Source organism: Protomyctophum bolini, assembly GCF_963924005.1.
Source record: "Protomyctophum bolini genome assembly, chromosome: 15".
NCBI classification, from domain to species: Eukaryota; Metazoa; Chordata; class Actinopteri; order Myctophiformes; family Myctophidae; genus Protomyctophum; species Protomyctophum bolini.
The window spans coordinates 31476066-31501727 of NC_137876.1; the positions used below are offsets into that span (position 1 = coordinate 31476066).

General features: G+C 39.6%; 3 protein-coding genes across 6 annotated transcripts; 1 reads left to right on the top strand and 2 right to left on the bottom strand.

Annotated features, from left to right (window-relative positions):
- Positions 1-1955: 1955 nt before the first annotated feature.
- vsnl1b (visinin-like 1b) lies at positions 1956-3119 on the bottom strand (the record flags this gene model as incomplete). 2 transcript variants are annotated; one of them, XM_080783863.1, is made up of 3 exons in its annotated part: positions 1956-2153; positions 2494-2709; positions 2958-3119. In XM_080783863.1, 3 exons carry the CDS (start codon positions 3117-3119, stop codon positions 1956-1958), a joined length of 576 nt encoding a protein of 191 aa, XP_080639989.1. The 2 variants fall into 2 exon arrangements, with proteins under 2 accessions (XP_080639989.1, XP_080639990.1); XM_080783864.1 differs by lacking the exon at positions 2494-2709.
- A 2576-nt stretch (positions 3120-5695) lies between these two features.
- Positions 5696-17353, bottom strand: scml4 (Scm polycomb group protein like 4). 2 transcript variants are annotated; one of them, XM_080783233.1, is made up of 8 exons: positions 16979-17353; positions 12245-12478; positions 11776-11905; positions 11208-11408; positions 9915-10055; positions 9364-9588; positions 8527-8675; positions 5696-7161 (listed from the first exon to the last, which is right to left on the bottom strand). In XM_080783233.1, exons 2-8 carry the CDS (start codon positions 12470-12472, stop codon positions 7036-7038), a joined length of 1200 nt encoding a protein of 399 aa, XP_080639359.1. In that variant the 5' UTR covers positions 12473-12478; positions 16979-17353; the 3' UTR covers positions 5696-7035. The 2 variants fall into 2 exon arrangements, with proteins under 2 accessions (XP_080639359.1, XP_080639360.1); XM_080783234.1 differs by lacking the exon at positions 16979-17353 and adding an exon at positions 12919-13050.
- On the top strand, positions 16677-25241 carry afg1la (AFG1 like ATPase a). Of its 2 annotated transcripts, none has more exons than XM_080783232.1 (13): positions 16677-16816; positions 17249-17451; positions 17614-17665; positions 17760-17861; positions 18211-18341; positions 18516-18615; positions 18712-18770; positions 19923-20005; positions 21357-21427; positions 21554-21654; positions 22039-22179; positions 22354-22467; positions 23919-25241. In XM_080783232.1, the coding sequence occupies exons 2-13, from the start codon at positions 17398-17400 to the stop codon at positions 24048-24050; spliced, it is 1140 nt and encodes a 379-aa protein (XP_080639358.1). In that variant the 5' UTR covers positions 16677-16816; positions 17249-17397; the 3' UTR covers positions 24051-25241. The 2 variants fall into 2 exon arrangements, with proteins under 2 accessions (XP_080639358.1, XP_080639357.1); XM_080783231.1 differs by having other exon boundaries at positions 16678-16799.
- The last annotated feature ends 421 nt before the right edge of the window (positions 25242-25662 follow it).

Genomic DNA, 25662 nt, shown 5'->3' on the forward strand with positions numbered 1-25662 from the left:
AGCTTCTTCTCATTAGTCGTCCTGGGTGGGAGCACCAGCTGACTCCCTTGAATTGTAAATGTGAAATGTTGATTCTGCTTGAATAATTAACAGCTCTCACTCATCATCGTCAATCATTACCAGTAAATGCAACTCCTAGACCATGTCTTTTGAAAAAGCCCATTGATTTATTGATTTTTGATCACTACAGAATTTGTTTTTGGGGTGCAACACATGCCACATGTATAAAAGAACAAAATAAATACAGTCACTTGTGTTTTAATTCTTCATATTAGATATAAACATTTACTAGACAAAATTTTGGACATGACAATTGGATCAGACTGTATAAATACTAAGGATGTATGAAGAGTATGGGGTTTGGTCTCAGTTTTGCTGTATACAGAACAGTGAAAAGCTTTTGTGACCACTAATGTAATGCTTAATTTGAACTCTGTCTTATGATGATGTCGCTCACTGACAATAGCTGATCTACAAGTTCACAATGTGTTGCGATGCAGTGAAATGTAAGCTTGTAGATTGGTTATTTTCGTCAAGCGACACAATTGTACAAAGAAGTATAAATCAGGTTTTAGTGGACTATACAAGCAGACACTCTTCGTCAATGCTTGCATAGCCTAGAATTGGGCAAGCTAAACAGCCTTAAATTATAACATAACCTGGTTGCCACCCTACACCAAACACTCTTTCTGAGGCTTTGCCAAGCATTTCTCATGAAATGCCTGAAAAACGGAATAGATTAGAAGATGAAACCTGCAACAATAAAAAGTTTTTCTTTTTCTTTACAAAAATCTTTGTATGTAGGAATGCAGTGTGTCCAGTAAACATATGTAAGGCTTTTTCCTTTTTGTTGCAATGGAAAAAGAGCCCCTGTCACCAGGTGGCCTAGAGGATGGGCTCCACGTATCACGATTGTATTCATTTTGCAGTGCTCTTCATTTCTGTAAACATACTGATATGTATTGAGTAATGATACTCAAGTTGAAATCAAATAGGCAGTCTGTAAAATTGTAAAAATCAACCAAATCTGAGTTTCGATGGGGGATGATGCATCCAGCATATGGGTACTTTTCCTATGGCTGGTGGTAATTTTAGCTTTTGCCTAATTTCAGTGACAGCAGTACAATTAACTGCAAGACAGTGCATTATAAACTACTCTCTTCCCAGATGTCACTGAATTTAAATTCAAAACAAATATTTACGTATAGCTCTCTGTCTGAGATGATTCCAACACCATTCCAAGCAGTCTTTCACAAACTCAGTGGCACACATACACATGTATCAATGGAAGGAAGCATGCTCCTGTGGTGGGTAAAATAATAGAATCACATACTGTACATCCCATGCAACAATACTAAACAGATTTTTTGGAGGGCTTCTCTTTTGTTACCCACCTAAGGATGCAAAAGGTAAGAGATTATATTTTTTTCCGACACATAATATATGCATGCAAATAACCTACTCTTCTTGTTCCATTTGTATGAGAACACCTGGAACAAACAGGAGCCTCTCTATTCTCCAAGAGCTCAAGAAGCCTGGACAGTATACAGTTACAATTATCATAGGAGTTATTGTTTGTTACTATTATGCAAAGCATACGGTAGCTGCAGCAGTGAAAATTGGGGTATCTAAATACTGCAGAAACATAATTTAATGCAGTGTTCCACCGATATACAAGCTAGAGTTGAATGAGAAATGTATAGGATTTACTGTGCACAACTCACATTGGCAGGTTTTTTGAAATATAAATGTATGATATTGTATAGCTAGATTCAAAATTATTCAGCATTTGACATTCTCATGCATACAACCACAAGAAGCAAGTCCATTGAAAAATAGTCCAAGCATAATTAGTATTATTTTTTTTCCTGTGGAAATGGCAGAGAACTTAATAAGACATTAAAACATGTGCTGCTGTCCAGTGTGTAGATACAGACAGGGAGACATGAGCAAGCTCACTTCTGCATGTCACATTGCAAGAGGAGGACAATGGACGGGTCGCTCTTCGCTGCCTCTTTGAATTCGTCCAAAGAGATCTGTTGATCGTTGTTCTTATCCATCTTGCTGAAGATCCTGTCCACCCTCTGCTCAGGTGTCAGGCCATCCTCGTTCATCTTCATCATGATCACAGTGCCCACCATTTTGTAAATTGCCTGTGCACAGGGGGTGAGGCACAGAGAGATGGTACTGTAGCTCAGTGTTGAAAGAAAAGTTGCATTTGTTCAGGACATTTAATGATTCTTATGGTGCGCTCCCTTCAGATTGTTAACCTTTATTTATCAGTCTTTCAGCAACACTCTGCTTCACATTCATGCAGGTAGTTACACCAATACACATTGCACACCTGGCGACCGCCTAGTTAAACTACAGCCTCCTGCTAAATGTCCATTGAGCAATTAAGGAATTGCCGTTGCTGTGGCAGATATAGATGTAGCATGGTGACAAAGGGGATTCCATCATGGATTGAGGATTATTGATCAGATAATCTCTTACCTCAATTATCTCCAGCATCTCCACCCTGGTGATTTTGCCATCACCATCCAGGTCATACATGTTGAAGGCCCAGTTGAGTTTCTGCTCAAAACTGCCACGGGATGTGATCGACAGGGCACAGATGAACTCTCGGAAATCAATGGTTCCATCGCCATTTTTGTCAAAGGTTCTGAAGGCATGCTGTGCAAATTTTGATGCATCACCATAGGGAAAGAACTGAAAAAGAGATAGAGGGGGTTTAATCATGTGTTTCTATCCAAAGATTCAGCAAATTGGACTACCAAAAAAGGTGATATTGAAAAACAGTTACTGGTAAAAGAAAATAATGGTTAAATAAAAAGTCTAAAACACTGTTGAGAGTGAAGACAGTAACAGAAGACATTACAAATGGCAATATGGTATCATAATTCTTGGACACTTCGACAGACCTTCAGGAAGCCAAGGGATAAGGAGTGTTCACAGACCTTGACATAAAGCTGCTGGAACTCATCCAGGTTGAGCCTGCCAGTAGGACAGTCCTTCAGGAAGCCTTTGTACCACTGCTTGAGCTCGTGTTCATTAAATTCTGTGTTCTTCACAAGATCCTCCATCACCTCAGGAGTCAGCTTGCTGTTCTGTTTACCCATGGTTCCTGTGGGATGCAAGAACATGTTAATAACGCATTTATGTAGACCTATGCTTGAGTGGTGTGACAGTATGAAAATGTTCTCTGCTCAGTGAGAGAACCACACCTTTTCAATTCTTGTGAATGTGTTGGCTGTTTTTGATGAGCACCAAATGGTTCCTTGATTCCACTGATCTATTTCTGGTTCCCTGAGCCTGTTTTTACTGCTCTGAATGACAGTACACACTTACTACACTGACCTGAATCATTACTGTCAGCAGAATCAGTTCATCAAATGTTCGATCTGTGCTATCAAGTTTCTATTACTACCACTGTCCTATAACCTAAAGTACATGCTGTACATGCCAATGACAACAAAGTCACTGCACATTTGGGTGTCCTATATGAGCTGCAATAACGCTTGTCAGCCTAAGACAAACACTGGCCCCTCAAGGAGCCAGTGTAGCCTTTACTGTACATGTGAGTCAGCTCACAGCTCTTTGCTGCATAATTGATTTGTCAATCAATTTACCCTAGCTTAATGATTAGGTAATTCATCAAGAGACGAATTAGCTGATTGTATCAGTGAATCCACAGACCATACCAATTGGTCTGCAGTTGTTGGTTCACACTGCAGGCAGTGCAGGCATGAAGGTCCCTACAATATTGACTAGCCAACATTGTCTGGGTTCATGCATATGTGTCAAATGAGATAATGTGGATCTGAATGCGTCAATTCTCGATATGTACCATAATGTGGCAAATGAGACTGCAGAATCGCGGTGGAACCCATAGAGCATGCGATTGCAAGGTTGTCCACCACCTGAACCATATTATGATCCAAGTCTCTGGCAGCAGCAGCAGCAGTGCTGGACAGCTCTAAGCACACTGCAATGGCTTGGGCCTTTTTTATAGCAAATAGCAGAAATGCGTTGTGTAGCCTAAAAAAACCCAGTAGGCTATAAAGCACATTACAGCTCTTGAATTACATAAGCTATCAATTGATTATGACTGACGAGGCCAAATTATAATTATAAAACAATCAATTCTTAATCTTTTAAACAGGCTACAATGACCTTGAGGGGGGAAATCTTGCAGGAGGATGACAAAACGAAAATATGCTCTGAGCTGGAATATTGGTTTGTCTAAAAAGAATGCTTGTCGTTCACGAAATTTGCGCATTTCGCGAAATATATCCGCTAACTCAACGCGGTCACTCAACGCAACGACTTATAAATAGAGAAAAGTGGCAACAAATGTATTACATCATTTGAGCCACATCATCCCAGTTATGTTGTTAATGCTAACTACCTCAGATTGGGGCAAGAGGGGCGCCACTGCATTCCGATAGAAACGACGCAGTGAGAGAGAATACTGCTGATAACAGCCTGCCATCCTTTTTTTAATTACATCTTTCCATGCGTGCATCGGATGAAAAATATGTCAACATTTCATTTCCAACGGCACGGACATAAAAAAAAATACAAGACAGATAAACTCAATGTCTTTATAAAATATCAATATATATGCAGATCTATTCTAATCTAATAAAACAATTTGGATGTCATTTTGTTCATTCCCACAAATTATATGTCGATGTTTTTTGCTTATTTTCAAGCGAAACGTAATGCTTTCATTTTAAGGAATGCGCAGGTGGTAAAACCTCTCCCCGACTGCATGCCAACCCAGTCTTCACACACTCATTCAAGGGGTAAAAAACCCCAAATCTCATAAATTAGAAATAATCCAACATAAACGCTCAGTCAAATCAAGTATAATTTGACATAGCCTACATCCCACTGCCGATAAGATACATCTGCAGGCAATTACATCTTACTTACCTTATTACAAGAGATTCTATATTGCTATAAATCTGCACTGGTGCCTACAGAGGAGAATGGCAAGCCCCGTCCGTTGAATGCGTTTACCCAAATGGGATTATTCTCCCCCAAATCAGCTTCTTAAAATGCTGAATGATTTCTTGATTTCCCGACGTTATTCCAGATGAGGCGCAGCAGCCAGGGACCGATCCCACGCTTGTCTTTGGTCTTTAGGCTCTGCGACTATATGGCACATGTACGGCGTCAACCGTGTGCATCACATTCACACACAGATCATAAGTTCACTGTTGCTCTTCATGTGCTATAGCCTCTAACACCACACATCTATACGGGCTGACGTCCACAGCTCCTTGAGCAATGCAAGGCCCAAGTTATATAATTAGAGAATGATCGTTGTTGTTGGCCAAAAATATAAATAGTCTATACATTGCAGGTCAGGAAGAAGTTTCACACCTCGTATAGCGACAACTATTATGGCCAAGCCTGCTGGCTCTATAGTGAACCGGTGCTTGGGGGATTGAAGGCAATGTTAAGAATGTTTCTTATAGCTATCATTTAGGTTGAATGGAATCACAATCACATTTGCATAATCCATTCTACCATAATTCTTGCTGATAATGCGCAATGCTCAGATGATATCCTCAACCAATTGTAACTTTGGTGGCAAACATAACACACACACACACACACACACACACACACACACACACACACACACACACGCACACACACACACACACACACACATTTTTTTTTACTTGATTAATTAATTTAATACTCACATACAGTACAGTATACACATGGTTTCATTTACATTTCACAAACACAAAAAGCAAACAGTCAAATACATACAGTAGATAACTTTAGCACCAGAATAGAATATGATCCACTCAGCTTCCTCTAAAATTCTTCATAATGATTTTTCAAAATAAAACACCCTAGGTTGATCTCACTTGGCATGGCTTACATGTATTTCAGCATCTTACAGCAGCATTCACTTACAAAGGTTATTTGATTAAAAAAGGATGCATACTGTATGCCACAAATGGCATACAAAAGCAATACTATAGCCTTTAGGTTCTTGTGTGACATTTATGGTGTTTGTCAGTCATTCTTTACCTCGGCTTCAACACTAATGCTCGTTAAAAACATATAAACATTGGAGATTTAAAAAAAATCTGTTTTTCATGAGTATACATGATAGGCTATGGGGAGACACTGTAAAATCCTGAGTGTTGATTTAACCAAATACTAGTTAAATCACCCAGGATTTTTGCAGTGGAGTTGGTCTGTATTAATCTTGCATATTCAAACATAGATATTGTATAACATTCACAATGCTCTCCCTTATATCACGAGAGTACAGTATATCAGAGAATTCCTTTGTCTTTCTATATTGGCTATCATTTGTCTTGTTTAGGCTATATTGTTTTGTACTAAAATGATATTACAAAGAATGATTATTTCACTAACCAAATGGCCTTTCTTTTTTACAGTGATGTGAAAAAATAGTATCAAAATGATTTTTTTAACCTCTTGATAATAAAACCACCATAGCAAACAATGTACGGCTTCCCATTGGATTGTAGAATTGATGCGTCTTGAACTTAATAAACAAGGTAAACCTTGTGAGTTTTCAGAAAAGTGAACACTTGAAGTATAATTTGTATCGTATAATACATTATCTTGTCAAGCAATAAAAGCACCGCATCACAAGCAAAGTAAAATGTGCAGTGTTAATTTAACTGTAAATGAACACACACACATATTTTACTGTGCAGCTGTACTGTAAGTCTGTGGTACTGAGTTACAGTAGGAGACCTGCAGGGTAGTACTAATAGACTCTTAGACTTACACTGTTCTTGTCTCCTCTGTTACATGTGTGTTGGGTATACAATCCACAAGCTGAGAATTGTTAACTCCAAATCTGTGCTAAAATCATACAAAAATGAAGACTTGAATTACTATTAAGAAAAACAAGGCTGAATATTTGGATCATCAACACAAGACATTATGAAATGCAAAATTGTCAGTGAAATGTATTGTTTGTATCATTCCACATCCACTTTGTGAAAGAAAATGATGAACGGGGTGTTTTCAGAACTTCGTCTGCTTTAGTTTATCGATGTGGTAGCAGAGTTTCAAAGCTGGCCCCAGCTTCAGTCCAAGGTATTTCATTATCATGTCGCTCTTAAGGAGCAACAAAGCATTACCGTCAATTTCCTGTGAAAAACAGAGCTTTGTGTTAAAATAATGAGAAATATACTGTATCACAACATGTGCTATAGGTATATGTACATTCACTCATGTATGCTCTGTTGAATATTTATTCTAGCTGCAGGTTAAATCAAGAGAGACATGAGGCATCTTGTTTTTCTGCCCCGACATGTTCTGTTATCATTTATACTCTGTTCTATTGTGTCTCGGCTTGTCATCTTGAATTTGTTGTTCCTTATTCTGCTCCTTTTGTACTTTACACTTAAAAGTAAAGCAATTTTTTTATCTCTTTTTTATGAATTAGTAATGAGCAGACCTGCCCCGTCAAATAATTTATATCGAATCTGATTGGCCAAATGTTACCTATATAGTCGACTGGTAGTCGAATCATGAAAAAAGGAGAAAAGAAAACTGATTGAATGATGGGAAAAACCCGTTATGCAATAGAATAAACAGAGGATCATTCCATTTTATATATATATATATATATATATATATATATATAATATTGCATGATTTGACCGATTAGTCGACTAATCGAGGTCAGGCCTATAATGAGGATATTTCTTTTTATTTTGATCATTTAATGCTATTATTGTCTCCACCAGGCCGAAGGCATGGGGAGAGAGTATGTTTTGCACTCCGTACGTGTGTGTCCGTCTGTTACCAGCTAACCAGGTCGATGCCAAACATTGCACACACACTCCCTAGATGCAACATGAACCTCTGACCCAAATTCTCCAGAATGGCCTATTATAGCGCCACCAGGAGGCCGAATTTTGTAAAACACATTTTTTTATATTACTCCTCCAAAAATCCTGCAAAATGTTACACAGTATCTCTATAGTCATGTGTTCAAGACGGTTCTGTCCGATATTTCATATTCTAACATTAGCTTTAAAAAATTGCAGGATTGGCCCGTTTTGAACAAAAAGCCTCAAATCATGAACGCTGTGTGAAATTTACATGAAATCTTTCATGCACTTTCATACTAGGCTGAGGAATATATATCCCACCCTTTTCACATTGGCCTGTTATAGCACCACCAACAGGTGGATTTCAGCAAAACACATTTTTGGAACAAAATGCCTCAAATGTAAGAACAAATGCTACCCTTTTCACATTGGCCTATTATAGCGCCACCAGGAGGCCACAACCTGACCTGGCCTGGTGGAGACTTGTGCCCCGAGGGGCACTTTTGCTAGTATGGCAATGCAATGCATTGCCATACTAGCAAACTTCTTTTTACTCTTTTTACTCAACTATAATATTTCTCAATACTGTAAATTACATTCTGTGTATCAAAGGTGCTATTATTATATCATTCATTCATCACAAATTCAAGTCTTCCATAAACATGGTAAAACCTACATGCTTTCTAAAGACGTCTGCATGAGGGCCCAGGGCCTGAGGGTCAGCATCTCTAATAAACCAGACAACATCCTCCACAGACCAGGTAGATGGGTCCTTACTAGGAGGGGCCTTGGAGTCCTGGGACTCAGAAGTTGCATTATAACCTCCTGGCAGGACAAAAGGGGAGAGGGGGTTAGATAGATAGGCTACGCTAGATGGAAGGAGGCAGAGGGAGAAAGGGGATGGAAGGAAGCAGAGAGAGTCTATTACAAGTGGTTCTCAAACCTTTTCATGTCGAGGACCACAAATTAATTATGTATTTGGCCACAGACAATCATCTGAAAAGGTGTGAACCCCCATGAGAGAAGCTTTGTGTTGTTAAAATATTCAATATGAAAAATATTCAAGATTTGACACATTTATTATTATTATTCCATTTTTTGGGGGCCTTTATTTGATAGTGTACGGTAAGTTGACAGGAAATGGGGGGAGAGAGATGAGGAGTGACACAAAGCAAAGGTCGTAGGGATCGGGAGTCAATTAGCAGCCTAGGTGACCGCGGACCAACACATCAAGATTGTTTGAAATTTGTAGATCTACAAGCTCACAACGCATTGCACGCATTGCCGCACGCAGTGCCGCGTTATGAGCTATTTCCAAATAGCCCATGTACGTATATAGGGTTAAAGTGGCTGGCTATACTGTTTCTGATGCTATATTAATTTTAATTAATTATTATTTAGCTGGGGACCCCCTGGAACCACTTCAAGGACCTTCCTGAACCCACTTTAAGGACCACTGGTCTATTATTACCGTACACATGATAACACTGCTTCTCATGAACCACTCACTCACCTGTCCTGTTGTTTTCCAGGAACGTGTTGGGGCTGCTGGATGTCTGCCTGCACATGCCCATGGGGGCAGAGCCGTTGGAGAACTGCTGTGATGAGCGGAACCCATAGGAGGGCTTTGGTGTGTACGAGGAGGTTATGGAACTGAAAGCAGAATCACCTGGATCCACCGAGTAGCGCTTCACATCTGATTGGTCTAGATGGTACTCCTCAGCCATAGACGTTTCAGCTGTGTGTGTGTGTGTGTGTGTGTGTGTGTGTGTGTTGGAAATAAGACAGAAACCATTAACTTTGCAATAAACTTCATACTTCATAGATACGTTTTAGTTTTAGATCTGATATCAACTTAGCATTGAATTGTCTTCTGTGGTATACACATTTACAATTATTAATCATTTATTTCTGATGTGCGTATCTCTATTTGTTTAATTTCTATTAAAACAACTTTGCATTGAATTTTGTAACAATATTTCCCAGTAGATTCATTGCAGTTTGTAGAAGCACTGCAGGGATTTCTCCTTTAAAAGACTAATCTATAAGGACAGGATAGTACACCGTTATGCTGTGTGATGGGCTGGTCACTGAAGAGGTTTTCACAATGCAAGCTGCGGCATAGCTTCTTCAGAAAACGTAGCACATAGCCGATACTGTTCACTACAGGGAGACTCAGAAGGTGCTGTTTCCCATCAAATGTAGCTGGAAAAAGCAAAGCATATGAACACACAAAATAAACCACATTAATCCTGGCGTCCCAATAGGTGAAAATTCAAAGAAATAGCCTAGGCCTATATGCTTAATTAATACAATTCAGACGCTGGTGTCACATGGTGAAAATTGCAGGCTCACCAAAATGACAAGTTCACCATGCTCTGCCCTTTTTGTTGTACAACGGTGTCAGGCTTAAACCACTTTAACCCTGGTGTCCCAATTTTGTCATTATAGGGGGAGGGCGTAGTGACGCGTTCAGTAGGATTTTGGCTTATTGGGAGCCATCTTCCTGCCTACATGTAGGCTAGTAGGATGCTAGGCTACTTGGCTGCCAGTCTGTAGTTCGTAAGTTTGCTTGTCAGTGACACTGGTGTGTACACTACTGCAGTACGCCATCTTCCATCTCTCCTATCTTTGACTTGTCACAACTCTTCTACTCTATGGCTCTGGATCGACAGGGGTATTATTATTATTCGCCGTTAGAAAATGTTCGGGTGTTCTGATCTGATAGCCGCCTCCCCTCCCCTCACGTCAAAACAGTTCTCAATGTTTACATCTTACTTGACGAGAAGACATGTGGACATGGAACCAGGGAGAGAGGGAAAAACACCACGAAAGTGACGAGTGATCAGTCAAACATGTGTAAATAAATAATCTGTCTGTATGCGATCTGACCATTATTATTTTGAATACACTGTCATGCTCGTTTGAGGACAGGTAGAGAGCAGAGCATACATGTATTTGGACTTTGGGAATGGTGCTGAAGGTTATGTTATTTTGTCATCTGACACCCAAACCATAGTGTTTATTTAATTATTTTATATCTACAATGGTATATGTGAGGCTGGAAAATGTAGCCTAGCAATAGCAGCCTACTACTATAGCCTACTAGCCTACTGGTAGGCAGGAAAATGGCAACCAGAATAACCCGTTCTGAGCGAAACTCCTCCCTACGCTAGGTGGAAATAAAAATAGGAAAACAGACAATTTGTCAATTTCTTTTGCTGATCTACATGCTCACAATGCATCACACTGTGATGCAGTGTGCTTGTAGATCAGCTATTATTTTTTAATCTTTTAGACATTTCTTTATGGTTAAGTGGCTCAGTGGTTAAAAACGTATGGCTCCTTGTGTGATACCTGATATCTTCTCTCCCCCGTAGCCTTGTGTAAGGAGAGTGAACACGGCTTTCTGCTGGAAGGCGCTGTCGATGCAGCCTTGGACGGCCTGCTGGAGCACCACAGAGGGCCTGTCTGGCCCAAAGTGATCCGGGAGCTGCTGGACCTTCTTCCTGTCCAGGTTGGGGCCTGTGTTGGCTTGCTTGTTAATGTAGATACAGACTGGAGGCAGTAAAGTGGTAGACGGAGGGCAAAATAAAGTACAGGAGAGAGATGGGAGGAGAGCATGGTCAGAGGGTGAGGGAGAAAAAACAAGAGGGAATGGGAGAGAGAAAAAGATTAAGATGGATAGAAAGGAATGGCGAGAGTTTTACTTAAATCTCTCTGCTTGATTTTTATTTATGAGGTCCTAGTGTTGTGAAAGAAATCCTATCATGCTGTTTACGTTATACACATACACACACTATAAGGTTGCATATAAGTTGGGACAAGATGAAAGCAAAGACAGTGGCTAAGTATAAATAAGGCTTCAAATGAACACCATGGTCCATTCTTCTTTCTATTAGAATGTGAGTGTCTTCTGTCTTACCTGTAAGCACCTGGGGTGTGGCAGAGTGGGGGATGGTGGCAGCATCTTGAGGAATGGAGCTCATGTCAGGTTCAGGGGTGCTGCTGGGTGGAGAAATGGCCAAGGGTGTCATTACCATCCTGGGTTTCAGCTGTAGATGGAGAGACAGAAAGCAGGTTATTTATTTTCTATATGTGAGTGCAGGATTTGACCAACTACTACATTTGCCCAAAGCTAACACACATAACACAGTTTTATACTTTGCTGTTGCAGATATGCATCCACTGACAAGTTAAAGGGCTATAAGATTAGGGATAATCTTTCCATGCTAATTTCTATTTACTTACAGAAGTATTTGAATACAGAGGCTAACTGCCCGGAATGTCAAAAAAATCCGAAGTGCAATGGAGACTTTGTGTACACATGCATTTTTAACAAGCTGTATGCACAGACTATACATCTCATCCCCCTTTCCCCCCATCTAGCTGACCTTGAAGCCCGGCTTTCTCCCCCTCTTCTTTGGCACTTTCAGGGGAGGGAGGGATTCTGGGTAACGGTTTGGAAAATCCATTTTGGCGACATTGCGGAGCGGGGGTCTCCCTCGCTTCCTGCCTGGTATCTTTCCTGACTGGCTAGGGATGAAGGAGGGAGTCACTGCGGCCGATTGCATCTCACTGTTGCTGTCTGCTTTCTGTGCTGTTGCCGCAGGTACACTCATTTGGAGCTGGAGACATGGGGGAGAAAAGCAAAACACATTTCCCATTCAACCTAATCCATAACAAACCAAATAGGCTAACCAATCATATTATTACAGTGCCCTGTTGGCATTAATGCAGAGCAATAATGTGCACATTTTAATGCCGTGACCGGGTGGCAATAGCAACACAACATCAGCAGTTTGCAGAAAACTCAGCGGAGCAATGCAGAGAGAGAGAGAGAGAGAGAGAGAGAGAGAGCCAGAGAGAGAGAGAGTGAGAGAGAGAGAGAGAGAGAGAGAGAGAGAGAGAGAGAGGGAGAGAGAGAGAGATACAAGAGAGAGCACTTAGTGGAGCACCGTAATCAAACAACACAAAGGGGCAGCCATGCATAAGCTCTGTGGAGGAAACAGCACCTCCATCCATCCTGCTATGATAACACACCATATACCATGGGAGCTTCCATTACCTGCTGTCTTCTATTGTGAATGCCTCAGAACCAAGCCCCTATTGTTTCAGGTCCCAGGAGCCCAGAGGATGAGTATGGAGCAAAAGAAAAGCTCACAAGGCTGTGAAAGCCATCTTTTGCTGTATGTGTTTCTCCCTGCCTGTGCTCACGATCTCTTTAAGGTCTATGCTGCCGCTGCTTGCTGCTGCCGCTGCTTGCTGCTGCTCGGCACACTGGCTGCAGACATCTCATTAGACTAATGCATTCAGCAGCAGCCACGGGAGGGGGTGAAATTGACTTCACCATGGCTACACAGCTATGAATTACCATTACGATGACAGCTTTCAGCCTAATCTTGGAAAAAAAAGAAGCCTCAAGGAAAGAAACATGTGGCATGTCTCCCGTTTAGCGGCACATATCGCAGGGGTGAATGAAATGCACTTTGAATCTCTGAAATGATGACATGCTTGTTATGTTGCATTCTCATTTTATTTCTCATGCAAACACAAAGACCACAGGAGAATAAGTAAACAAATTACTTTAGATCATTATGCACTCACCATCAAAAAATAAATAAGGTCTGAAGAGTATCCCTTTTGCCTTTCTGTTATGCTTCCAATAGCAGAGCACGAATCTCAAGGCAAGGCAGATTCTACTGTAGTGTATGTGTGTGTGTGTGTGTGTGTGTGTGTGTGTGTGTGTGTGTGTGTGTGTGTGTGTGTGTGTGTGCGTGCGTGTGCGTGTGCGTGTGTGTGTGTGAGAGAGAGAGAGAGAGAGAGAGAGAGAGAGAGAGAGAGAGAGAGAGAGAGAGAATTGAGGGGGACAGTAAAGTGTGTGTATCAGAGGAGAGGGGGAAGAGAGAGAGAATGGCTCCTCTGTTGTCATGGCAACAAGCCTGTAAGTCTGTAACACCCTGAATGCTATCTCTTATGTTTTGTCTGCAGCTGAAGCTCAGGGCTGCGTGTATATATAGGCCTAATTAGATTGAGGGCAGCCTTGTGCTGCTAGTGACAATGTAAAATGTAAAAGTCTAAGACAATAGAAACATTAAATGGAAAGTTTACAAGTTGTGTATCTTGTAAACAAGGCCCATTGCAAGTTGCTGGTACTCTGTCCCCTAAATTAGTTGTGGGTGTGACTGTGAGGCCAAGCAGAAGCCTGACCAGTTTGTTTTGGGATGTCTGAAGTAGGGGTGTAACGATATATTTTAACAGGGAAACGATATGCATCACAATACATGGGTGACGATACGATACGGACAATATTGGTACATTCATGGGGAGACGATACAATATGATTCAATGATTTAAAATCAATACAATAACTATTTAGCAAAAATAAATAAGTCTGTGTGAAACATGTGGATAGTGCAGGTTTTTTAAGTAGAAAAGAAATATGGATATAATTTAGTACACAGGGTGATTCTCCGTCAAATACATTGTATCTGAACACAACTCACACCTTGACATGAACACAAATTATAAGAACAAGTGTAGCGATATGGAATGGAAAAGTAATTAAACCCCTCTTTCTTTATTTGTTGTTCTTAAAATAACTAAATACAACGCACAAGTACTTAGTATTGATGCAATCGATTGTTTGCATTGCAAAACGATACGATACAAAGTGAAACGATACGATATGTTGCTGTTTGCATATCGATACAGTTGAATCGTTGAAATTGAACCCATTTAGACCTGAGGACAATTCTACAAATGTCTTCTATATCCTGACAGTGAAAAACCTATGTTTCTGTATCAATGGTTCTCAAAACTATTTAATGTCCAGGACCCCCAGAATTATATGTATTTGGTCCCCTGAGCCCCATCTGAAATCTAAATAGCAGATCTACAAGCTCACAGCGCAGTACTCGGTGCCGCGCAACAAGTTTTTTCAGCTATCTAATCAATCCAATCCACTTTATTTATATAGCACGTTTCAAAACTTGCCATTTTCTCACTGGAAAGATTTCGTCTAAAATACAACACAGGTACAGTAGGTGATTTCCTCTTTTCTTGTGATAACATTGTCAGAATGTGTCACCCACTTTGACTGTGAAGCCATTGGCCTGGCAGAGGTTTATTCTGGACCCAAAGAGAATTGATGTGTTCTGTAGATGCACCAAAGGCAAAGGTAATTTGATTCAAAGACATGAAAATGGTAAAAACATGAATTATGGCAATCCATAGGCACTTGAATGAAAAGCCTGTCAAATACTTCTAGTCTCAAATCTCTCAGCAGAAATTAGTTGATAACACGATCAACTAAATATGATGACCTGGCTTTGAAAGCCTCTCATCAAGTTGCATTGAAGGCTTTCTAAAAAAGAATATAGAACAAAGTTTTATAAGCAATACAATTGTATACAGTATAAGACTGTAACTTGTTCCTGTTCGCAGATGACTCGGCACTGCTAATCTTGGTCAGGAACAAACTGCAGGTTGAAAAGGCCCTCAGCTCTGAACTCGGTAGAATCTGCACCTGGCTCGCTGATAACAAACTATCTTTACACCTGAGAAAAACTGAATCCATTCTCTTTGGATCTAATAGTAATCTCAGCAAGGCAAATGACTTGAGTGGGTGACAATGTTATCACACATAAAGATGAAATTACCTACCTAGGTTCCATCCTGGAGGCTAATCTTTCCAGTGATAAAATGGCCACCAACGTGATCAAAAAAGTAAACGAAAGAACAAGATTCCTTTACAGGATCTTCTCACTGGTCAACAAAAACACCTTGAAGACCTTAACAGGAGCCCTCGTACAAGGTTTCTTTGACTATGCATGCACGTCATGGTACCACAGCACCTCAAAGGCCCTTAAAACTAGGCTCCAGTGTTCCCAAACCAAACTGGTCAGGCTCCTACTTGGCCTCACCCCCCGAACCCACCTCACCTCTGCCCACTTTGACAGGCTGGAATGGCTTAGGGTCGACGACAGAGTACAGCATCTTGCAATGGGTCTGGTCCACAAGATTCGATACACCACCAAGATAGTAGATACCCATGTACCTGTCTAGATACTTCCTTAATGTTAACGAAGTCCACACCCACAACACCAGAGGGAGTGCAACGAACTATGTACAACCCAGATTCGGCACAAACAAGGGACTCAATTATTTTCTCTCCTATGCCACCAAAATGTGGAATGCCCTACCAACAGTCATTAAGACATGCAAATCCCTTGACTCCTTCAAAACCGCTCTCAACAGTCAACAGGCCCCTGTAAAATCTGAATCCCCCCACCCTTTTCCCCCCTCACTGTATATGTTTCTTTTCCCTTTTTACCGAATTCCTGTTCTGTTCTTTGACTATATAGAAGTGCCTATTTACTCTAAATGTTTTGATGAATTGAACAAGGTGGACCCTCTTGTAAACAAGTGTAATGCTTAATTGGGTTGTCCACTCACAGTTAACAGTCTTTGTATTGAGTTTGTGCTTGAAATGTACTGTAATTCTGCAAACTGTTAATAAATATTTCAATCAATCAATCAAAAAGATCTTATTGTATAATAATATTGTGTAATTGTATTACTTATCAAGACCCCATATAATTTATTATGTTTCAACCAATATTTTGTGGTGGGCTAATCAATTCTACTGTGTAAGGACAAGGCCATTTTATTTTTTTCATTGCTAAATTAAATTCATGGAGGCCACATAACTAACTAAGTGCAGTACATTGAATGCAACAGTCCCCTCTGCTGGCGAAATAACGAGGCCCTGCTTTGTTTTGTTTTGCTAATAAAGCTTTTCAACGAAATTGTAAACCAAGATGGCGACGTGCATACCGCTCTCAGTAAAGATGTCACCCTCAATTGCACTAGGCTTACGATACATGTTTAATGGACGATATTCTTCGAGAACGTTATTAAAGTCTTTGTCAGACCTTTCCAGACGAGGTGAGACTATTATTTTGGTGAGTTACTTTGATGGTCACATTGTGACAAATGTTTTGTTTAGTGGTTTTGAGTGAACGATGTTGTTTAAGTGACAGTGAGCTACAGTAACAGCTGTATAATAACGTTGCTAAGTTTACGTCAACACATCTCTGAATATTTAAACTTCGGAATAAACTTACCTCGTAAAGTTTAGCCACCTTGATGTTCTTCTTGTCCTCAAAGTAGGCCTACTGGTGGTTATAGTTAGTGGTAAGATGTCTGACTCTGTACTACTTTAATACGCTATTTAACAGAACAGTCGATATAACCTTTGGACACCGTCTGTCTATATAGACTAACGCTGGAATGACCACATACATATAAACGCCACTTTGTCATACTGTGAGAGGGGAAAGAGACTTGGGAAAAATGGACCTTGTCGTCATGATCTTTGTGGTTTTATTCCCAAGGTTATTCTGCGAGTGCACCGCAGGCGGTTGAGGACCTGAACGCAAACGGCAGCTTCAGCGGGCCACTGGAGCACTACAACGGTCTGATCAGAGACGGCAGCCTGCGGGAAGACGAGCATCAGAAAGCGGTGGTGCAGAAGTTGGAACAGATGCACAAAACCCTGAGAGGGTACACCAACACACCAACATCTTTCTTTTCAAGGGTATGGACTATGGTCGCTATGGTGGTATTAAGGCTGCATTCTTAGAATACTGTCCTGGACTAATATACAAATGGCTCAAATATTCTTCATAAACCACAACTAACCGAGAGCATAACATAAGTGTTTTGTTTGTATTGCTTTTTTTCTTTCTTCCCCTGACAGTTTTTCACAAAACCTAAACCACCAAAAGGTTACTATATCTATGGAGATGTTGGTAAGTAGTTAACTTGAGGTTATCAGTATTATTCGTTATATAATAAAGTTGAGTTTTTAATGTTCCTAAATATGTATTCTCTGTATTGTATTAGGCACAGGGAAAACAATGGTAATGGACATGTTTTATTCACATGTTGAGACGGAGAAGAAAAAGAGGGTTCACTTTCATGGCTTCATGTTGGATGTTCATAGACGTGAGTATTACTAATGTATTACAACAATCTCTTTGAAAATGTGACTTGAATGCACTGCCCGTGGTGAATTTTGATTGGTCATGGCATGATAGCCAATCATAATGCTCCTGTTTTGATCCTAGATGATGTCATATCAAATTATGGGAATCATATTTAAGCCTTTATGCTTGGTTGGACATGTGTCATGCACCAAAAATAGCCTATCTACAAGCTCGGCATTGTGAGGTTGAAGATCTGTTGTTCGTGCACAACTAATGGCACAACACTGTGTGTTGTGCCATTTCAGCCAGCTGCATAATGGTATATAGACTAAGGCTAGAATGGATTTTATTTCTGCATTTGATTGTAGGGATACATCGGCTGAAACAGAGTATGCCAAAGAGGAAAGCAGGGAAAATGGCCAAATCCTATGACCCAATTGCACCTGTCGCCGAGGAGATTAGTGAAGAGGCTTGCCTTTTGTGCTTTGACGAGTTTCAGGTAATGAATGAACACAGACCTTTCTATGTGTAAATTGTGTATACACACCATGCTAGTATGAATGGCTTCTGTGGTAATGGAACCTTAAACTTTGTCAGTTTTGTGACTATACTCTAGCCATTAAGTTACTGGATAACTGATAAAGTATTGGGTGAAAACAACACAATCTTACAGGTCACGGACATCGCTGACGCCATGGTTCTCAAGCAGCTTTTTGAGAACTTGTTTTTGAAGGGCGTTGTTGTGGTAGCCACTTCTAATCGTCCTCCTGAAGGTAAGTAAATATTTCATAGGTTAATTATATTGGTTATTTTATGACAAATAATCAAAGCAATAAGAAATCTCATAAAGGTCAATTCTTCTCCCTTAGACTTGTATAAAAATGGACTACAGCGGGTCAACTTTGTACCTTTCATTGCTGTGTTGCAGGTAAGGAGTTCTGCAATTGTCATAAATTAGGCTGCATCTTTGTAGAAGCATAATACTGTTCATATACTGTACATCCAGTTTGCATTTACAGCCAGTTGGGACAGATTGCTGTTCTAACACCTTGCATTAGAATGCCTCTCAAATGTGTCTTGAGTTACCGCTTTTGATTTGGTCTAAAATCAACTCACTCAATATTCAAATAACCACGGCCATAGAATCTCACCATGTGAAGTTGTAAACTGACTCATTAAATATGTTTGACTCTCAATATATTATAGGCTATACTGGAGTATGAATTGAGTTGACTGTTGAAAGTTTACAGGGCTGAAAATATTTAGTTCGTCTTTGTGATATGGTTTCATGTAAAAGAAAATAAAGTTACCTTGCTTAATTGAACGAGACCCTTCCACAATTCCATTATAATGAATGCAAGAATTGTTCACACGCCACAAGAATCAATTAAGTGTAATTGGAGTTGCCCTTGCAGACATCCCCTTATAATCATGTGCTTGTTTTGTGAACGAACATTAAATAGGGTATTTTTTTTAATGCATCACTTGCATTTGTTTGACATTTCACCATAAGCCATTCTACTAATGGTATTGAGAATGGCTCGTGTTGAAAATGTTGTATATTTACTGTTTTTATTTTTGTTGTAGGTCTCCCTTTTTGTTCCAAAAAACTGATTATTAAAATGGAGAAAACAAGGAACAGGTTTCTCATAGGAACATAAAATGGCATGGAAATGTCGAGTGAAAGATATCCAGTGCACAATGAAATTACTTGAACTGATTTATTTATTTTAGCTCGGGTCCACACACAGCAGATCAGTGAAAGCATATGCATTGTTTGCTCCTGATTGCAGGCATGAAATAAATATTTAAAAACAAAATCTGAAAAGTAATTTCAGTGTGCTGTGAATCTTTACACTGTGCACTTTTCAACCGATGTATTGTATATTGTATTGTATTTTAATACAAAGTCTGAACAGGCCCACGTTAAATACTGCAGTATTTATAAAGATCTGGTTCGTCCCTATTATTGCTCAAATGTAGGTAGCATTGCTGAAATGTATTTTACTTTTACCAAAATATAAAAATTGTTTGTTAGTGAATACGTATTTAATGGCAATCTTTTTTCTCTTGCTTACAGCAATATTGCCAAACTCTTCGCCTGGATTCTGGAATTGATTACCGGAAAAGGAATCGTCCATCAGCTGGAAAACTTTACTTCCTGTAAATTGAAAATTATGCAAATTGGTAGATTTGTTCTGTTAAGTGGAGAATTTCATGTAAACATCAGTTTGTGTACAACCAAAAACAAGGCTTCATAAGTTGTAAACCTGCTTAAATTGCTCCTCGGCAGATGTTATGTATGACAAAATCTAGACCACTATGAATTGACGAAGTAGTGATTTTCTTTTAGATGGTACGTAATAGCTAGACATTTAAAATGGGCAAAGAAACGTAAAACTGTGACACTGGAACATGATATATTCTCTCTCAAACACTTAAACATGAATCATGGTTGAACCCTAACCAAACAAACAGCCTGGGATTATGTCTTTTTGACAGTTAATAACCTGCAAGTTTACCTCAGCCATGGGTTCCCACTGAAAATGTTCAATGGAATTACTGCATTGTGTTTTGGATACTTCCTATATAATAATTGGCTAATGGGAGGGCCGGCTGGCGGATGGACCACGGCCACGTCTCTCTGACTCTAAACAAACCAGACCATATATAACCTCTAGTTTAAGAAAACCAAACCATATATAACCTCTAGTTTAAGAAAACACAACTGTTTAAAAATGCATGGCTGAGATAACAGTGGGTGAGAGAAACTCTTAGGCTAATTATAACCAGAGACCCTATTCTCTGCGGCTCCTTTTCCACTGGTTGGTTCCCAATGGGAACCGGTTCAGTTCTTTTTGGTTTTCAGTCCATGAGCCAGGGCTCCAAAATTGGAACGTTAATTATGAATTGAGTGGGCAAAACCATACCTATATTAGATTGTTATCACCATGAAACCTCCCCAATTGAGTACTTACACGAAGACAATGATTTATTGTATTACAAATTTAAAAATTTTAAATATGCAGAAACTAGTAAAAGGTGCTGGGTTCAAAAAGTAACATATGAAAAGAGAAGGGAACCCGCACACTCATATGCTCCAAAAGATAAATGTATTGACAACGTTTCGAGCCAAGGCTCTTCATCTGGTCAAACTCGTTTTAAAATATGCAAATGAGGCATTATGTAGGAGAATATGCAAATGAAAATATGAAAAAGATACTAATGTGTAAGGGTTATCATGTATTAATTTACTTTTATTGATCCTATAAACAATTTAATATTGGTCTAGTTTTTCCCACCAATTTTGGAGCTCTGGCTCATGGACTAAGAACCAAAAAGAACGGAACCGGTTCCAATTGGGAACCAACCGGTGGAAAGGGCGTCTGCATGAATCAAAATCCCTATGGTAACTCACTTCTGGGTTTTAGGACTACAAACTGTAGCACCTTCTGTAATGCATATACTTTTTTCCCCCTATATATAAATCCTGTTTTATTACTTTTTATTGCAGCTCAAGTGAGCCTGATGTAGAGGACACACTGGATAAGATGTTTGATGAACTGGCCTTCAAACAGAATGATAGTAAGTAGAGTTGCCAGTATTAATCAATCTGAGATTTTGTGTGTTGTGTACAATATTTTGTTTAATTGCAACTTATTACATCACAGTGCGTTTCTTTCTACAAAATACTTTCTTATTCCACATCAGTAACGAGACCAAGGGTCATGAATGTGCATGGCAGGAAGGTAGGCCTGGACAAAGCCTGCGGGACCATAGCTGACTGTACATTTAAGGAGTTGTGTGATAGGGTAAGTGCTTTTGTGAATTACGTATATAGTCATTGTATGATGATTACCAAGGTATATCACCTGAAAAAAGTACTTAAGAACAGCCGGGGTACTAACAATCGTTGTATTAAGTTGTATTATTTGATCAGTCTGGTACACAACTAGAAAAAGGCACTCCCTGCGCCGAAAAGAAAGGGAAAGATAATGCAAACTCATATAACCGCAGGAGTCATTTGTGACCTCTGATCTCTAATGACCACATCTCAGCAATAACACTGATCTGGCAAGTGTATCTGTACTAGCCAGTATTAATGACATGCACAGTACTTTTAAGTACAAGTCCTAACTTTATTGACTCTTCTTAATTTAACTGACCCCAGGCTGTTATTTAATGTCATGCTTCAGCCTTTAGGGGCCAGTGACTACCTGGAGATATCTCGGCTGTTCGACACTGTCTTCATTCGACACATTCCTCTCCTGACGCTTAACAAGAAATCACAAGCCAGGCGGTTCATAACACTCATAGATGCATTCTATGACCAGAAGGTAACATTATGCAAGGTTATGTATTATCAAATTTATCATATATATAAATGTGTGTTTGTGTGTACTTGCACATGGGGTTTTTCTTTATGGTATTGATATCATTATCATTTGGTATATGTACCGTATAGATACGTTTGAACTTAATTTTAATAAAACTTATTTATATTTATTAAGGTGCGTGTGGTGATTTTGGCTGATCACCCATTGGAGGATATGTTTGTACATGATGGTGATCATGATGAGAGCCATGAGAGCCATGTTCTCATGGACGATCTGGGACTGAAAAGGGTAAGCAAAGTTAATTGGTTCTTGAGTAACCTGTTTTTCATGGTTGGGGATTCCTAAACGTAGCGAAACATACTGGCTGAAGAAGTTTGCCCCGCAGAACAAACATGACTACAAACAGGAAGGCATGACAAGGGGGAGGGTTTGAACACTACAATTGATATAGCCTCAAGACTTGCAACTACTCGCAAGACACCAGCACTTCTGAAGAAAAAGCTGTCTCAACTTTCTCACTTAGACTAAAATGACATTAATTCAGAGTAAAGGTCACTGATTGAAATAATCTGACAGATAGTGCACGCATGTAAAATGGTGCCATGTTATTGTTCCGACAACCCATTATTCCAACGTCCCGTTCGTCTGACTGGCCCCTTTACTAACCCTAACCACATGCGGAAGGGATGTCGGATTTATGGGCAGTCCCCTATTCAAGTGTGCCAGGTGTAGGACAAACAACACTGCATCAAATAAAAGTAAGGTCTGCACTCTGCACATTGTTTTTCGCCAATATTATATTATAATTGAAATAAACAGGAAGGTATTTGGCCAGTGTGCGGTCCTTACTTTTATTCTCTACAATGGATGCAGTTCCATTCAGACCGGCCCTCCAGATTCACCTTTTTAAGACTACGAATACCTTGTCTACCAGCACCTCCACAGTGAAGGGCATCATGACACTACCTCAATAACTTCAGAAAAGAAGATATGTAAACACCATTTAACACACTACTATTTGCAGACACAATACAAACCAGTAAGACGCGCAAACGCGGGAAGCGAACGCAGCTGAGACCCTGCAGATCTTGTCTGTCTGTCTGTCTGTCTGTGTGTCTGTCCTGCTGTTACTGTATATGTGGACCTGGCCCCTTTTGTGCCCATATATGGAGCTGAGTGATTGCTGATGCAACACACTCCATATTTGGACGTATAGCGGGACAGACACACACACAGACAGACATGATCTGCTAGGTCTCATAGTAAGTGCTCACTGCATTCGCAATCACTGCGTTCGCAATGACTGTTTGCATAATACAGGTTACAACCAAACTAATAACGAATTAAATAAATAAATAAAAATATATATTAAAAAAAATATATATATATATATATATATATATATATATATATATATATATATATATATATATATATATTTAATTGGTACAGTCTGACATGATACTTGACACTCTTAACATCAGCTGGAGTGGCCGGTCTGACTTGAATTACAGGAAACATGGACTGTAGTCCATTGTAGTTAATGAAGAACAGATTTCCCCCTTTACTTAGTGATGTCACAGGGGAAGAATTAAAGAAAAAAACCCAAAACACACTCCAACTTAAAAGTCGGTGAACTGCCTCTTTAACATGTTTTTTCTTGATAAAAGAAAAGGAAACCACCTCCTTCAGTTTTGAAAATGCACCGCCACTAATCGTGCTGCTTTATTGTTCAACAGGACTCTGCCAGTGACCTGACCATCTTCAGTGGAGAAGAGGAGGTCTTTGCCTTTCAGAGGACAGTGTCTCGTCTCACCGAGATGCAGACAGAGGAGTATTGGATTGAGGGGGACAGGAGCATAAAAACCTAAACGAAATAAGGTGTTATAAGCTCAGTAACAAAAGCTGCGCTCTCAGAAGCTTACCTCTTCTATCGGAACACTAGTCTTACCACATCTCATCTGGCAGAATCCGCACAAATAGAATAGACCTACAGGGTGTTCAAAGAGTGTCTGGAATCATAGAGAGAATTGATTTAAAAACTACTATATAAAAATCAGATGTACCTGCCTGTACATTGTACAGGCAGGCATTGCTGCTTAGGTTCTGATTACAATGCAGAGATAGCTACTGTATGAATGACTACCAGCAGAATATGGCGTATGTATGGGCCAGAGAGGTTATTTACTCTTGAACAAGTGTTCACTCAGAGTGTTCACTCTGATGGGAGTTGGAGGTTCTTGAAGGCCCTGGTCATAGTACCTGCATGACTGCATTCAAAACCTGTTCTGTGACCCGCAGTGGACCACCGTAGAGGTCCACTTTCTGATGTGGTCCTCCCATCCAATGTTACATCAAGTGCCATTCGTTGTCGTCTTGTGTCAACAGTCAACTGAATCGTTGATGGAAGTGTTGGATGTCGGTTGAAGAGTCGAGAGTGGAGCACTGATACGCTATTATAATCTCTCACTATGACCTTGGGTGCTTATACAATCTGGCACTGACACTTTTGTCGTCACGATTAGTTAGCCATTCTCAACCCCCTGAATTCTGGGTCAGACTTTCCCAACTATGATGTAGCTTAATCTCAATTTAATCCCTAATGATTCTAAACAGTTTGAACATCCTGGTCTGTGGTTAATGTACATGCAGTATGTGTGTACATATTGTACAGAGGAATGCAAGAAGATTAATATATTATGTTTTATCTTTTCAAATTATTTAAATTTTACTCTGCACTTTTACATAGTGAACATATGTACAGATCAAGGATGAAATGTTATCAACAATATGCTTATCGTTCTCAACTCCACTGTAATGGTCCAACTGTACTTTTATACACCCCAGGAAAGAGGGCATCTAAGTATGAAAATGTGTGGATTTCTTTGGAAATGAAATTCCAAATGTTTTTTATGAAGATAATGACATTTTAAATAATCTCTATTGAGATGAATGTATTTATGGTTTTGGAAAGTTATCCATTTTAAAGTTATGTTGCTTACAACACTGTAATAAATCCAGTGACTGCAGAACAGTCTGGTGTGGTGTTTTGAATGTCAAACAGTCCCTAATATCTGTTGGAATTTGTCAAAACATAAAAACGTGTGATATGTTTAATTTCAGTTTATTTAAGTTTATTGTGCTGTGACTGAGCCCAGAACAGGGTTTACCCTGAGGTTAACTTGATTTTGTTTAATTTTTTTAAGGTTCCAGGAAATGTGTATACATATTATTAATATAGGCCTATATGTGCTATCATGGTTCCTTCCTATTCAGACGTACCGTAAGTTACTGTATATCGATTATCAAGTCTCGAAAGTTTTACAGCGAAATACCACAGGAAACAAAACAGGATTATTTATTGTCAAGCTAAAAAACAAAATTCTATAATATATTTTACTGTTGTGGGTGCTGCGCAACAAAATGTATATCCGATCGACGCGTTAAACTTGTGAGCTTGTAGATCGTCTATTTTAGCCACAC

What these genes read in the sequence shown, in the direction of transcription:
- scml4 (XM_080783233.1), bottom strand. Translation starts at nt 12,472, where the DNA reads ATGAGTGTACCTGCGGCAACAGCACAGAAAGCAGACAGCAACAGTGAG. An exon ending in GGAGAAAGCCGGGCTTCAAG is followed by an intron (nt 11,906 to 12,244) that starts GTCAGCTAGATG and finishes CTCCATCTACAG; the next exon opens with CTGAAACCCAGGATGGTAAT. An exon ending in CCTGGAAAACAACAGGACAG is followed by an intron (nt 8,676 to 9,363) that starts GTGAGTGAGTGG and finishes TTGTCCTGCCAG; the next exon opens with GAGGTTATAATGCAACTTCT.
- afg1la (XM_080783231.1), top strand. Translation starts at nt 16,703, where the DNA reads ATGTCACCCTCAATTGCACTAGGCTTACGATACATGTTTAATGGACGA. An exon ending in CTATATCTATGGAGATGTTG is followed by an intron (nt 17,666 to 17,759) that starts GTAAGTAGTTAA and finishes GTATTGTATTAG; the next exon opens with GCACAGGGAAAACAATGGTA. An exon ending in GGCCTTCAAACAGAATGATA is followed by an intron (nt 21,428 to 21,553) that starts GTAAGTAGAGTT and finishes ATTCCACATCAG; the next exon opens with TAACGAGACCAAGGGTCATG.